This window comes from Tetranychus urticae, chromosome 1, assembly GCF_039701765.1.
Source record: "Tetranychus urticae isolate SD_2017Ah chromosome 1, NJAU_TeUrti_SD_1.0, whole genome shotgun sequence".
NCBI lineage: Eukaryota > Metazoa > Arthropoda > Arachnida > Trombidiformes > Tetranychidae > Tetranychus > Tetranychus urticae.
The window spans coordinates 29,675,402-29,691,543 of NC_142958.1; the positions used below are offsets into that span (position 1 = coordinate 29,675,402).

Below are 16,142 nucleotides of genomic sequence, written 5' to 3' on the forward strand. Positions count from 1 at the left end.
GAGCAAGCTTCATCATGTCCACCTGAAAATATACTTTATCAATGCAACAATTTGATTAAGGATGCCAAAAATTTCAACCTTCATGCCAATATACTTAAACAACTGTTGAATCTAAAAGATAGGTCAAGTGGTTATGATCTTTACGCTCGTCGCCCATCAAATCCAACAACTTCTCCCCAAGTAATTAGCAGTGATTCTGTGATTATTAAAAACAATGATGAGAAGGCAATTAATTTGTCTCAATCATCTTCTCCGTCAGTATTTTCATCAATTGAATTAGAAAGATTGGTAGAAGCGGTTGATAAGCTTCGTGAAGAAGTCCAAGAATCTCATCGACTTGGATTTTGTTTAGTATATAACATTCAATGTTTACATAAACGATTGACCGGTTCACCAATTGACATTCATTCAAGCAATAATTTAATTCACCAGCTAAAGGAGAAATATGATTCGTTTAAAACACGAGAAGCTATTCTTAAATATGAATTTCAAGAAAAACGAAAGCTCTTACGACGTCTTCGCAATCAACTGGAAGAAACCCGAGAAGATTGGCGTCTTCTAAGGGTTAAGAAAAGAAGCCCTGAAGACGAACAAGATGATTTACTTTGGTCTGAGACTCTACGTCGTAAATTTGCCTCGAAAAGGAAACAACCAAGTGAAGAAAGTGGCTTTATTGAAGCAAAAGATGGCCGTGAAGGCTTAGAACCTTCGGATGGACCTTCCAATAATCTTGATAACCAGCAAAGAGACTCACAAGCTATTGAATCGTTAAGCAGTGATACAACACGTACAACAGGTTATGAGGATTTAGCAATAGCTCTTGACAACCGTCGAGCTAAACTCGATCATTTGGAAGATGAATGTTACAATCTATTTGCCTCTCTATCAGCCAGGTCAGGTGATATTTCACGTCCAAAAGTAGAGAGCGATCAAACTGATCATAGACTGGTTCAGTCGTTAGCCAATCCTCTGCTTTTCCCAGATGACATAACTGAAGGGTTGTTAGATGGAGTGATAGTTATGGATGATGAAGAAGCTGAAAATGAAGAAAATGAGGATGAAGATGATGATGATTTGAGTGATCCATTATCTGATGAATTTGACGAACTTCAGTTGCCAGTTGACACACTTGATCAGTTAGAAACTATAGATAATACCGAAGAAGCTGACATGAGTGATCTTCCTTGGGACTCTAATAATCTGTATGAGAGTCGAACAGCTTCCCTTTTAAACGAGCCAAATCCTGTTCAAAGTGAACTACAAAATACTGATTCAGCTCCGCAAACATTAAACACACAATCATCTGATTTACCATCAACAGTATCAGCAACAACATTTCCGTCTGGAAGAATGGTGCATATTGGAGTCGGAATGGATGACGATGACGATGATAGCAATGACGATGAATACACTCAACAAGAGATGGAATCGATGGCAGAAACTGGTGAACCGTTGTTGCTTTGTCGTTTACGGCGACGGGCAGTTGAAATATTAGTAAGTCGATTGCGCGATGAAAAGCTATTACATGAGTCTCGTGAATCCGAGCTAAAGGAACAATTGGAAGAATTGAAAGAATTAAACAAAAATTTAATTAAAGAGGTCACCAGTCTCAAGTGCAGTTCATTTAGAGCCTCTGGTTGGAAAATTAAAATGATCACTTCTATGATGACAACTTTCCTGTTTGCATCAAGTTTGCTCGTTTACTTTTCTAAATAAATTCAATTATTCAATTGTAAAGATAATGTTAAAGTTGATCTTGATGTTATTAATATTTTCAAAAAGTGATAAATACAAATTATAATTGTAATTGCAGTTGCCTGTTCAATCATTTCACCATTAATCTTTGGTCTAATTATTGATCCAACCCACTTAAACTACGATCCAACTCTTTCCAAAGGATAACAACAATTCAAATATAACGAAGTTGAATGTTGATATATTAATTGATTTTACCCACAGATTGAAATGGAAACCTACTCATTTTGTGATTTAGTAGAAATTTAGATAGCGAAGGTTATAAACTAATTAGAGAAGATTGACATTTGATTTGACTGATGATAAATTGCATAAAAGATTAGCAAATGAACAATTAAGGCGATAAAACGATCTGTAAAATGATAGATAGTATAATGAATAATTGTCTTTTAGAGTCAACAGCAAAACTTATATTATTTGTCAACAGTTATAAGAGTATAAGAATTGTGATTCGTAAACAATTAAAAGATAATAACAAATTTAGGCTCCAAGGTCGGTGAATATAAATATCAAAATAATCTGGCATATAACCATAAAATTAAAATATAAATTGCTTTAAGTCATGTACGGATATTTCCAATCTTTTTGATTAACGAAAGATTCCTTGATTGTTTGAGGTGAAGTCCAACGGATAAGATAATGGGGACCTCCAGCTTTATCATTAGTACCTGAAAGTCTACCACCACCAAATGGTTGTTGTCCGACGACAGCTCCGGTTGATTTATCATTTATATAGAAATTACCTGCTGACATTTTCAATTCTTCAGCAGCCATTTGCAAGAATTTTCTGTGAAAAAAATAAAATAGATCAATACAAAATTCACGTTTAGATCAGCACAAAATATACAAACTTACGGATCTTGGCCAAAAATCGCTCCAGTAAGAGAATAGTGAGTATTCCTATGAACTAGCCGTAATGCTTGATCAACCGATGCATCATCATACTGATAAACAGTCAAAACTGGACCAAAAATTTCTTCATTAAATAACTTATCATTTAAATCATTGCACTCGATGATAGTTGGTTTGACGAAATATCCAGTTGAATCATCAGTCTCTCCTCCAGCAATTATTTGACAAGACGAACTTTTCTTCGCGTGATCGATATAACCCTTAATACGGTTGAACGCTTTTTCATCAATAACAGCAGAAAGGAAAGTGTCAAACTCAAGTGGACTGCCAAGTTTCATTTTACCACAGATATCCAGCATTTTTTTCTTGATCTTCAAATAAACATAAAAACAAGTGTTACAAAAATATTTGTATCTGTTGAAGAATTGTTAAAGTATCAGTTGCCAACTTACCTCGGGCCAAATACTTTTAGGTACGTATAATCTTGAACATGCTGAACATTTTTGTCCGCTATATTCAAAAGCGGATCGAATTGTATTGACAACAACATTATCGATGTCTGCAGAAGAATGGACAAAATGATAGTTTTTTCCACCACATTCACCAACCAAACGAGGATAATTTAAATATAGATCCAAATTTTGAGCAACTTGTTTCCATAAGTGTTTAAATGTTCCTATACTTCCAGTAAAGTTAATACCAGCTAACCAACGGCTTTGAGTTATTGTATTTCCAAAAACAGGTCCATCACAAGGAACAAAATTTATCACTCCCGGTGGAACACCCGCTTCTTCAAGTACCTTGAATGCAAGGTAATTGGATAAGATTGCAGTGTCCGAAGGTTTCCAGAGAACAACATTACCCATCAATGTTGGTGCAGATGCTAGATTTCCACCGATGGCAGTAAAATTAAAAGGTGAAATGGCAGCAATGAATCCTTCAAGCCCTCTATAACGAAAGCTATTCTTGACAACTGATACATTTTCACTAATTGGTTGATATTTGGTCATTTCTTTAGCAAAAAAAGCATTAAAACGTAAAAAATCGGCAAATTCCGCTCCAGCATCAATCTCTGCTTGGAAAACAGTTTTACCCTGACCAAGCATGGTTGCAGCTAGCAAATCATAACGATACTTTGTTGCAACTAAATCGGATGCTTTCTTGAAAATTTCTATTTTCTCTTTCATGGGCACTCTTTCCCATGCTTCTCTTTTTTCAAGCGACGTCTCGATGGCTTTAGTCAATAGTTCCTAAAGAGAAGAAGATGCAATATATAATGTTAATATCAATATGTAACTGTGAGAAAAATGTCAATGAAAATGTTTTCAACAAGTTACTCACCGATGTAGCCCAATAATATTTAGCAATCGTCTTGCTATGATTAAAAGGCATAACTTGTGATCTAACATGATCACTAAAGTATTCTTTCCCATCGATGACAATCGGTACATTGTGACAATCTTTGGACAACTTGGTTAATGAATCACTCAAGAGTTGCCTCTCTTTACTGGATGACAAATAGCTCAATATTGGTTCATTAGTCACGACGAAATCTTCGATGTTTTCGTTGATTACAGTTGAAAATGCTCTGCAAAAGACAAGAATAATTAAATTACAAATGTAGAAAACAAAAATCAAGGTCAAAATATCTTCATAGAGACATAATTCATAGTCAAAGAGTGATTAGAAGGAGATTTTCCCGAAAATGCACAATCTTTACGATGGTAGACAATTGTAAACAAAAGGTAGATAATCACCTTAAAGGATATCTGGAAGAAAATTTAATAGACGAATTAATTAGGTTGAAGCCCTTGATTAGGTTCGTAGCCATCTCAATAGATTAGTTGATCATAAAAACCAAGATTATGAAATGAAGAGTTGAAATTTTGTATCAATGATTGGTGAAAATTTTCATTATTTAATCCATTTGAAAGTGTCACTGATTGAAACACAAGACCTGAGTCAACAAAATTTACAGGATAAAAAGACTAGTAAATATTTTAGCAACGATAGCAAGGATAACACAAGTCATAAACAAATTATCTAATGTGATAATCAAATCGTTCAGCATATGATTACAAGATGTTCAATTTACGGCTGTTGAAAAATCATCTATAGGTAGAGCCACATTGAGATAAAAAATTGAATAATTATTTCGAATTCATTTTCTATTCAAATTCACTTTTATAAACAAGACATTGGATAGATAACATGTTTGGTAAATTGGCAGTAAATATAATTGGCATCTGATTAAACATATGAAGCACCATTCAAAGAGTTGGGCAATTTGAATTTAACCTCTAGAACCTTAGGCTGAATATCGATAGGGGGCTATATAGAGAATCAGTGAGATATTTGACTTTTTCATGTTATGATCTCAATCTATAGTAAACAATGTAAACATTATATTAAACCAGTGTAAATGTTTTATTTAAAGTCAATTTTCAAGTTTATTCCCAGATATTCTATCTAATAGAAAACCAATCATCATAAATTGGTAAGTTAAATTTTTTATTTATTATTAGTGCAAGTTGTTTAACATTTTTTCATTGCTTTATATTTATAGGTATCGATGGCATCTAATTTCAATCATGAAACAGACAACATACACTGAATCTTTGGCCCATTTGGTGGATTATACTGTCAAGCCAATTGGAATGCAAATTAAAAATCTAGGTAAGTAAAAATCTTGTTTGTTAGCTCCTTTAACTTAGTTAGGTTCACTTGTTTTCCGTTATAACATAATGTAACTTTGTATCTCGAATACGATGCTTAATGCATGCTGTTAGATTCTATGAATTATATAAATAAACAACATTTCTTCTTATTTAATGTAAGATCAACCCTTTAAATCATAAAAACAATAACCCTATCTGTCACCTATTTGAACTAGCTGTCATCTAATTGCCTTAGCTATGTCTTATTCATGCTGCAGATTAATGTAGTATCATTAGTATTTTAAATACAATTAGTACATTTGTTTCTTAACTAGCTAAATCTGTAAATGAAAAAACTAAAAACAAAGATAACAAAAGTTAAAGAATCATATGATAAATCAGACAATTTAATCTTTTACAGGGCTAATCTCATGAATCATATATAAGGTTGAGTTTACCAATGAGAGAATAAAAACTAAATCGCTTGACAAGTTCTTGTTCAACAATCTCATCCCTCTGTCCTTTTCGGTCTCCCTCCATTTCCAAGTCTGCTAATTTTTGGTCGATAATTTATTTAATCGATTTATTTCTGCTCCTTTTTTACCGGAACGCAAAAAATCGTCGATAGTTTGACCTTCCTCTAGTTGCAACTCAGGAATGATAAAATAATTACTTTTTAATGATTTTCACGCTTGTAAATCTTTATAAGAACGTAAATAATTGGCAATTTGACATCATGATATCATATCGTGCCGCTTATTTCTTAGAAGTATATGCGCCATCATTTCAATCCATCGAAACTTTAAGTAAGGAGCAATTTGAATTAATTTACAGTCTTCGTTAAAAGTCCAATCAGCAAGTTTACGGTCTTTTATTCTTAATCGCATCATGTACCGTTCTCAACATCGTCTATTGCATCTTCCTGGGATGAAATAAGCTACGTGCTTCCAATTACGAGTTCCATGTTTTTCAACAGCAGCTAGCAAAACTTAATTCCCAGTTCATTCCATTTTTCTTCTCTTCTACTACAATGTATTTTATTCCAGAAATGCTTCATTTGTGCTAGTGAACGTTGTTTCATAAAATATGCAACTTGTTGCCAAGGTATAAACGCCCCAATTGAAAACTCATCCACTAACTTTTTCAATAAACAGTTCTCTTCATAAGTGAATTACCCAGATCGTACGATCCTCTCATTGAAGTTAGATTGATACTTTTCACAGCATTCCCATGCAGTTCTTTTTGTTCCTAAATTCACAGCAACCATATCCCAATCGGGATGACTCTTTTGACAAAGTTGTTTCAGTTTACTTATTTCTTTTGAAGTCCATTTTTCATGATTTCATCCTTCAATCCTCTAGGTTTTCTGGTGTAGTAGTCGACCGGGATGTATTAATCAGCTTTATTTACTAAAAGTGTTCCTTAAATCATTTGATCTAGATAATTATAAACAAGACAGTAAAATATCAAACAATATTCAAATGAGATTCATGGGTATCTCAATTAAGGCTACCAAGTGAACAGAATAAGAGACATTCAGCAATTCATTTTAAAAATGAACGCTTAGTTGTTCAAAGTAATGTCCAATGATAGCCATGCTGTTTTAAACAGAAAGGACTCACCTAATATCCTCAGAGAGGTTCTTTATAAACAGTGATTTATTTGCTATCCCATCACCTCCTCCGCTTCTTGGCATGATGAGGTTCTCTTAAAATTGTAACCAATTTCAACAAAACCTATTAAGGGTACTACAGAGAATTTGTCTATTTCACAAAGTATGCAACTAGGATGATGAACAATTAATAAATAGTAATCAAAACAGATATTAAATTAGACACTTTGATGATGTATTACAATAAACATGATACTCTGTTTCAACTTGAAAGTTTCAAGTTGCATGACACGCATGTACCTTTACTGGGCATAGAGATTTTGGAGAGTGAAGTTGAAATTTTTTAACCAAGTGCCTTAATTGTGAATTATTAATTAATTTTAATTAGTGCTGACCTAAATTGTATGTCAATTTATTAAGCAGAATCTCCTGCATCTAACAACATGCCGCTTGAGGTAATTGATAATGAAAAAAGAGCTTTAAAGCTTGAAAATCTGTTCGTCTCTACACCTTTACACGTGGATATGTTACCTGATATCACAAACAACGTGGTAGTGGACTCTATGTTCTTGGTTAATTCATTTAATAATATGATGGACCAAATGGTACAATTCATGAAAGTAGCAGACAAACGTAAATTTGAATCAAACTTTCCGATTATCAAGACGATGTTTGCTAATTGCGTCAAAGAGGTGGTAAACAAAGAGATTGGTGACACCAACATCAATGCTGCGTTCAAGGATTTACACAAGGAAATCAAGGAAATTAAATCAAAGGTCATGGAAATCAATAAACCCATTGAGAAGACAAATATGTCCTATGCTGAGGTTTTAAAAAAGAAGACAAAGAAACACTGTGTTTATATTAAACCGACAGAAGATCAAACTCTAGAAGATGTAGCTGCGGAAGTTACCAAAATTATCAATGAAGATAAAGGACTTCAGGTCCGTGATATTGTCAAAGCTGGTAAATCAATCAAGATAACATCTCCACAAGAAAATTTTACATCTAAAATTACCTCCATACACACCACTCTCGGAAATAAAGCCAACATCGAAGATGAAAAGAAGAAGGATCCAATGGTAAGAGTGATTGTTAGAAGTGACTCTGTTGAAGATGAGATTAGTTTTAAATATAGAAATGGATTTGATGAAAATGATGAAATTAAACAGGTCTTTAAGAAGGAATTTAAATCGAGAAAAGGTATTCCATTGACCAGGTTAGTCTACAGACTATCACCAGCTACCTACAGAAAGTTGAATATAAGTAAAGTTCTCTTCTTTAGTGGAGAATCGGCTAGAATTAAAAATCATTACATGGTTAATGTCTGTACCCGATGCTGGGAAGCAGGACACAAAAGAGGTAAATGTGAAAAAGAAGCCTTCATTCCCTCAGTGGAGTCAGGATGCAATATGTGTCAGAAACAGAGCAAACCTCATGATCACCCAACTTTCCACAAAAACTGTCCATTGCTGAATAAGCTATTTAACAAAGCTAGGAAAAATACACAATTAGATGTTTAGGTTACACAACCTAAACTGTGGTAAATCTCAAATCAAAACGACAGGAATTTTTAATTTAACAAGAAATGAATCTAACACAGTTTTTACCCTTCAAGAGTTTAATGCTTCAATATTAAACAATATCAAAATCACGAACAACTCTTTAAAAGTTTTCGAGAAAGGTTACACAGCAGTTGTTGCTGAATCTCACTCGAACCCAAAATTAATCAGACAAACCAATAACTTAACTTTAATTACATTAACTATTGATAGTCAAAGGCTTTTTATAGCCTCAGTTTACTTCCCGACTCCTACAACCTTTCCGACAACTAAGAAAATACTATCAGAAATGTACAAAGCAATAAGTATAGTTAAACACTTACCAGGAATAATATGTGGTGACATGAATTGCGAACATTCTGAATGGTCGCATGATACCAGAAATAGAGCTATTGCTTCCTCACAATTAATAGTTGATTACTTCACTGAGCTAGGTCTGAACTGTCCAATTGAACCTAACGCAGACAACTTTACTTACTCACAAAATAATCATAAAACATGGATTGATGCCATTTTTATCAAAGAAATAGAAATATCAGAGATCAATTATGAATTCCTATTCTCTAATAATGACCATAGATTGATTTCATCATTGATAAAAAATGTTAACAGAACTAATCCAAGTTTTGTCAAACAACAAACTGAAATGATCTCGATAGTAAATAGACAAACATTTACAGACAAGCTAATTAGTTCATTCCCTGATGAGGAATTATGGCAAAATGCCTTGAGTAGAGAAGATCTTGACAACAGAGTCACTGAACTCATGATCTCAACCATTAACATCCAAAATGAATCTTCGATAAAGAAAAGACCTCAAATAATCAAGCCTAAAAGACCTCCAATAACCAAAGTCCTCAAAGCTCTGAATAAAAGAAATCAAAAAGACAACTTCTCAGCTCGAACGGAAATCATTAACATCATCAAGAGACAACTTAAAGAAAATAATGAATCAACTCATAACACCCACTATCAACATGATCATCCGAAGATATGGACTCGCCTCAAATCGCTCCTAAAAGAGAGAATCAAAGAAACTCCTGAATTTGAGGAAAACAAGAAACAAAAAATTGACGAGTTTACAAACAAATCCAAGACCAATGAGTTGAGGGAAATACTAAAAGAAACGATCACTCTTCCTTCAATTGGTCTATCGCTTGACGAGGTAGAGTTCAATGAAGCGATCTCAAGAATTAACTCTCAAGCTGCTCATGGTATCGACTTTATGAATAAGGACACGTTATTACAATTATACAAAAAGAAGCCAACATCAGTGTTTAAGCTTTTTCAGAAAACCTTAAGTTTAGGACTTTTCCCAACTGCTTGGAAACTCTCGAGAGCAACAATCATTCCTAAATCAGATGGGGTAAGACCCCGAACTATTCAAATTCAAACAGTTTTCTCCAAACTCCTTGAAACTATCGTCCTGAGTAAATTAGAAGCAATCACACCAACATCATTCTTCCATAATCAGTATGCTTATCAAAGGAATAAAGGAACTACTGATTTACTTCTGAATATAAAAGATAGCCTGAAAAAATCTGAATATAGTCTTGCTCATAACCACCAATTTCTGGTCGCTGATGTTGAGTCTGCTTTCGCCACAATTAAACATAATCACATCATAAATGCGTTGTCTACGTTGTCCTGTCCTCTATCAATCATCTATCTCACTGTTTCCTTTCTGGCTGATCATAAAGTTGGCCTTCTGCAAAACGATGAAATTAGATGGAAGCAGATAACTGGAGGAGTACCAGAAGGTTCAGGCTTAGGTCCTGTACTTTATGCTTATGGTTTTCAACTAGCTTTAAATAACCTCCAAACAATTGGTAAAAGCGTCTCGATCAACCCAAAGCTCACTCATAGAACCAACAAAGATGCTAGGACTTTAGCTTATGCTGATGATCTTATTAATATCTCTTATACAAGATCACAACAAAGGAATAACATAATGAACGCTAGATTCAATTCTATGAAGCAAGTAATTAATAATCATCAACTGGAAATACTTCCTGCCAAATCAAAAGTAATTTGTAACCTTCCTGGTTCAACAAACACTCTGATCCCTCAGACGCACACTGCTAAAATCCTAGGTGTTCCAATATCTGCCAACCAACATCTTGTTAATTATGATGAATATCTCAATATACTGAAAGGAAAAATCGCTCATGTAATGAGTAAGAAAAACATCATCAGGTTGATGCCTAAGGAAACCCAAAACATCATCATCACGACTTTCATTAACTCACACTTCATCGGACACTCAGCTTTGATAGCTGATGATGTGATTAAGAATGCGACCTTATGTAAAAGATTTGAATATCTCTTCAGTGGACTCAACCGCTATTTAAACTCTTACCAACACTCGGAGAATCGAGAACTCATAGGTTATTTGACAATCAATGGTTGCTTTATTTCGCGTATACTCGAAACGGCAGTCAAAAAAGGAATCAAGGAAATGATCGACAGAGGTTCAACTTCACCTTTCTATCAGAGAATGATCGACTTGGATGTTAATTTAGCTCCTTCCATTACTAGTAATAGTGTTTGGCATGGAGTTAATGGAATGACAATACAAGCCGTTCATAAATTTATGACAGAGAGAATTCTCAAGAAAACAAAAGGCAGAATTGTGTACTTCTGGCCTCAAAAGTCTTTCAAAAAACTCGAAAAAATCGACTGGAAAGTTAAATTTCTCATAGGTGGATATGACTTTCTCTATGACTCGAGAGTAATCTGTACTTGTGGAACTGGTTCTGCAATTCCACAGCATGTTATTCAATATTGTCCACTATTTTCAAACTGGAAATACAATCTATCAATCGCTTTCCGCACCCCTGGTAAATTTGACTGGCTATTGACCAGAATTGAAACGCCAAGAGTTACCAAGCTAATTGAGGCAATGTTTAAATATATCCAAAGAATCAAAAATTGTAATATTATAAGTAACTCAGACTTTCGTAATAATCATTGACATCTTTCACCAAAATTATGCCCTTCTCCCCTCCACCCACCGCAAATTGTCTTTCAAAAGGAAACAATATGAGCTTCCCCTTAACATAGATCTCAAATGCTCAGCTTTTCCATCTCCTAATCAATGTCTATCAAAAACACTGAAAACTCCTTATGATGATTCAGTTCAATGTATACCCAATATGATACAATAATGTAGTTCGTGAAGAAGCGAACAACCCCCATGCATAAACGCATATTTAATTAACAATAATAAAGAGATTACAATGGTGTGCCATTTTTAAAATTCACTAGTCACTCAACTTGTTACAAGTTCGTGTTGTAAACAAAAAAATATTTCTTGTAGAAATATTTTTTGTTTGAAATATAGTTTGTTTTGATTTCTCGTTTAAGAAAATGATTGAATCTCTTCAGCCTTCCTACAACCACGATCTTCAATTACACCCTGTATACACTCATTGATACCGAGTGAGTTAGTGAATTTGTTATTATAAGAACATACAGCTTTCTGTTTCACCGATATCACAAAAACAATTTTACGCAAGTTAAGCAAATTAAGTAATTATACATCTTTTTTCTTCCATTTCTATAACAGATTTATTTATTCAATAAGATTGCGTCTTCATGGACTCAAATATAGAATCAATTTTGATAACTCCAGATGATATATCGGAGCATTGCATTGAAAATCTATCGGATGGAAACTATGATGATACCAATTTAAACGACTTGGATATAAATGCGAGCAAAAATGATGAGCTTGCAGAAAATCGAAGCGAGAACAATGATGGTTGCTCGAATGATCTATTCATGGAATGTGAGTCGATAGAAAATGAATTCCCCAGTATATCAGACGGATTTTACAAGATTGACAAAGACAATGAAGATAACAATTACGATATCAACAAGAGTTCAATCCAAAATGAGAAATCAAAAAATTCAAATGCTGAACCAACGAATACATCAGATGGAGATAATTTTGAAGAAATGTTTTCAATTGATGCTCGATATTCAGATGTTTTCGAACTGGCCTATAAGAAATTTAAAAAGTCCGACGATGGTCCTGCTTCCAATTCAACAAAGGTTCAGTTAGTTTCAGATAATTCCAAATTTAGTTTCAATTGCGAATCAAAGCAAACAAATCCAACTAATCAAAACAAATCAAATCAAACTGATGATAATACACCAAATAGACCTAAATTATTGGCCAAATTCAAGTATATCTCCGATTCTAAGCGAGTTGAATATTCAATATCATACAGGGAAGGTTCTGATAAAGCGAAAGAAACGTCCGCTGAAAAGTCGAGTTTTGTGCTTCCAGATAAATCAAAAGCAGACGAGTCTCAAAATGATAAAGAGTTAGAAAAAAACAATTCAATTAATACTAAGCGATGTGTGATAAAACTGAACATGGCAACACTAACAAATGCATTGGCTAAAATAATTGGACAAAGCATTCGCAAGCTGAATAAACGCAGTTTCCTCTCCATTAAACCCTTACCAGCTGTTTGGCCAAAAGGAAATATCATAGTAAAATGTTTATTAAAACTGGGTAAGTCTTAAATCAATGTTGTGTGTATTAAATAATTCAACTGTGCAATTTAATTTCATATTTTATCTTTTACACAGAAAACGTTATCACAGAAATCAAATCGGATGCTGATGCCATTGAATGGATGTTCAGACAGCGGTTAATTAAAAAGCCTGTATGCCAGACGTGTAATAATCAATTCATATATCAACCAAAATACACTTATACAAAATTTACTGAAATAATTTGGGTTTGTGGGTAAGTCTATTCAATTAAATTCATTGTAAACAACTTATGCATTTCTAATATTTTTTAACCAATTAATTTTCAGGTGTGGTAATTCAGGAGTTGTTGTACTTCACACAGTTTTGAGAAATTTCACATCGGCATGTAGACTGGTACATGCTATCTACTGCTGGGCAACTCGTGATGATAATGCTGAGAGTCTTCTAACCTTATTCAGCAAAGATAATATAAAAGATACATTTGCTGTGTATTCATCGTTACAATCTCTCTGTAACCGCATCTTAACGAGAGATAGAACGAAATTAGCATCATTCGATTCTTATCCTGTTGAAGTTGTCTCAGTTCAAATAGGCCAAACATTTATTCTTGCAGCTATGGAGAGCAAAACAAAAGCAGTTAGACTTCATGCTTTTTCAATAGATGAAATCCACTCAGCAGCTACTAAGGGCATCAATATATTTATTGAAAAAGTTCGTGAATGGGTTGCACTTCCATCAACCCTTCGAGTATTCGAAAAGAAATTCAATGGCCTAATCTCTCATGGTTATAATGTCAGCTTCCTCACTAAATCAGAATTTTGTAAATATGGATTCAAAACCAACGATGAAAATGCTGGTGGCTATATAATATCGCACTTGCAGAAAATGTTTAAAAATATCGATCTCAGCTCGTTAAGCGCAAATACAATGAATCTCCTGTTAAGTGAACTCGAATGGCGTGAAAAATATGGTTACGAGCCTTGCATTGCTTTCCGAAATATAATTACTCATATTGCTACTGATCCTATGTTTAAAAACTCTGTTATAGATCGTTCGTTGTCTGGTGCTCATCAAGCTAATGATAGAAAGAACTGCGAAGAATGGTTAATCAAAAACTGTAAAAGTTGTATGCACACTCAAGGCGATGAAATGGATAAAACAATAGTTTATTTTTTAAACTTTGGTAACCAACAAAACAGCGATACGAGACAGAATTCCAATGATAAAGTGGACGAATATTATGTTGATGAATATTTTTATGGCTATTGGTATCCTACAAATGACACACTAAGCGCTTCTGATTTTTACAAACCTAGTTTAGACATAATTTGTCATTTATGTCAGATGCATTTCAACAAAAGTAACATTGGTAAACACATGATTGAACACTTGGACGATGTCGAAGTCAATGGCAAACAAACACAGGCAGATCTAAGAATTAGATGTAATCATTGCCTGAAACTGTTCGGACCTAAAACATTACATTTACACAAAGAATTGGTATTTATATTTTGTCAACGCCTCTTGATTCAAGTCAAATAATTTTGTTTTATATTTACAGACGAGTAACAAATTACAACAATACGCCTGCAGGATTTGCTGTTTACCATTTACAAATCGCCTGTCGTTTATTGAGCACATGATTGAAACACACTGGCCAAAAGAAGCTCCTTATAGATGTAATGTTTGTAAATACCGATCATCATTTCAAAAAGATGTACTTGATCATTTCAGAAAGGTAACTGAAGATCATCAGAGTATTGAAATCAGAAACTTAAAAGAATCATTTTTAATCATACTTTTTATTTCATTCACAGGAGCATAGTTATTCTGAGGTAACGATTGCCATTTGTCCGATTTGTTTAGCCATCTTACGATGTGACAGTCCAAATAATCTTTCGAGAATTGTCCATGGTCACATGTCGCAACACTTCGAAGCGCTTTCTACATTTAGCTGTTCAAATTGTACATTGACATTTGCTTCGGATCATGATAGAAAATGTCACTTTTTAACTTGTCACTCAGACCCAACTAACAGTTATGGAACTGGTAAGTAAATTTGCTATCAAATTCTTAATATAATCAGCCATTTACATTTATATTTACAGAAGTCGTGTTTGAACCATACCGTTTACATGCCAAAGAGCAGATCTACAGTATAATCGCAACTCGCGATGAGCTTATGAAGTCGAAATTTTTAAAGAAATCGGATCCTTCAAGTCTACATAAAATTTTCATGCAGAAAGAAAATAAAAATGATCTCCACAAAAGGCTAAAAAAATTACATATAGGTTAGTTTGAAATCATTGTTTTAAATGATCAGATTAATTTACTTTTCTCTTATCCAGGTTCACGAAGATTGTCAGATTTGAAATGCATGGAGTGTGGTTTCAAAGTAACAGAGAATCACTTTTCACAAGCAGAAATATCTTGTACAATTTGCACTTTCAAGACTTATTGTTTGGCAAACGCCAAGAAACATCAACAAAATCGCCTGATTGAATTAAACAAATTCACTTGCAATTCTGATAACTTGTCTTGGACTTGTGAATGTGGTTTCATATCAAATGACAATAACGATTTAGGTAAGTCATTTTGATTCTTTTTGGTTTCATCCATTTTGATAACATTTGAAATTAATTTAACTGTTTATTTTTATCATTTTACAGCACATCATATGATAACAGCAAAACATTACACATGCCATTCAAATAAGCTTAACCATTCAGGAACAACTTGAAGGCTCCATCCGATTCATACACTTATTTTAAACTAAATCATGTCAATCAAATCAGCTTGAATTGAGCTGGTTGCTTTTATTCAATTAAAGGTCACAAATTACATTGGATAATTGGAAACGTCTTCACCCAAACAAGGCCAAAAATTTTTATATTTAGGATGTACATCTATTGATCATATTGATTTTTATTTTTTAATTTTCCATTACTTATTGGAAATACCAATTTTAATTTCCAATTCAATCCTATGTTCCATTCTGAAGTTCTAGCCGATATTTAATAATTTATTGTTATTGAAATTTCTACCCTGTAAATTGTAAATTTAAAAAACATCATGACAATGTCTTATTGCATTTATTAAATCTTTTATATCATTGCAAACTAAAATCAAAGTCAATTGCTATTTTGAATTCATCAAGTTTACTGTAGGGATCCTTTTAATCACCAGATGACACAA

General features: G+C 33.6%; 2 protein-coding genes and 1 long non-coding RNA gene across 5 annotated transcripts; 1 reads left to right on the forward strand and 2 right to left on the reverse strand.

Moving 5' to 3' along the window:
* Window positions 1-2,150: 2,150 nt before the first annotated feature.
* P5CDh1 (delta-1-Pyrroline-5-carboxylate dehydrogenase 1) lies at window positions 2,151-4,578 on the reverse strand. Its single transcript, XM_015928697.3, has 5 exons — window positions 4,365-4,578; window positions 3,949-4,195; window positions 3,060-3,857; window positions 2,611-2,978; window positions 2,151-2,542 (listed from the first exon to the last, which is right to left on the reverse strand). The coding sequence occupies exons 1-5, from the start codon at window positions 4,436-4,438 to the stop codon at window positions 2,311-2,313; spliced, it is 1,719 nt and encodes a 572-aa protein (XP_015784183.1). The 5' UTR covers window positions 4,439-4,578; the 3' UTR covers window positions 2,151-2,310.
* A 156-nt stretch (window positions 4,579-4,734) lies between these two features.
* Window positions 4,735-16,072, forward strand: LOC107361787 (uncharacterized). 3 transcript variants are annotated; one of them, XM_015928693.3, is made up of 10 exons: window positions 4,735-5,104; window positions 5,174-5,283; window positions 12,007-12,963; window positions 13,041-13,200; window positions 13,274-14,447; window positions 14,509-14,685; window positions 14,765-14,996; window positions 15,056-15,238; window positions 15,296-15,532; window positions 15,617-16,072. In XM_015928693.3, the coding sequence occupies exons 3-10, from the start codon at window positions 12,036-12,038 to the stop codon at window positions 15,685-15,687; spliced, it is 3,162 nt and encodes a 1,053-aa protein (XP_015784179.1). In that variant the 5' UTR covers window positions 4,735-5,104; window positions 5,174-5,283; window positions 12,007-12,035; the 3' UTR covers window positions 15,688-16,072. The 3 variants fall into 3 exon arrangements, with proteins under 3 accessions (XP_015784179.1, XP_015784180.1, XP_025016455.1); XM_015928694.3 differs by lacking the exons at window positions 4,735-5,104; window positions 5,174-5,283 and adding an exon at window positions 11,670-11,879; XM_025160687.2 differs by lacking the exons at window positions 4,735-5,104; window positions 5,174-5,283 and adding an exon at window positions 11,712-11,883.
* On the reverse strand, window positions 5,651-7,165 carry LOC149094934 (uncharacterized). The gene is made up of 2 exons (XR_016198069.1): window positions 6,887-7,165; window positions 5,651-6,700 (listed from the first exon to the last, which is right to left on the reverse strand). It is a non-coding gene; the product is annotated as an uncharacterized LOC149094934 (long non-coding RNA).
* Window positions 16,073-16,142: the final 70 nt, after the last annotated feature.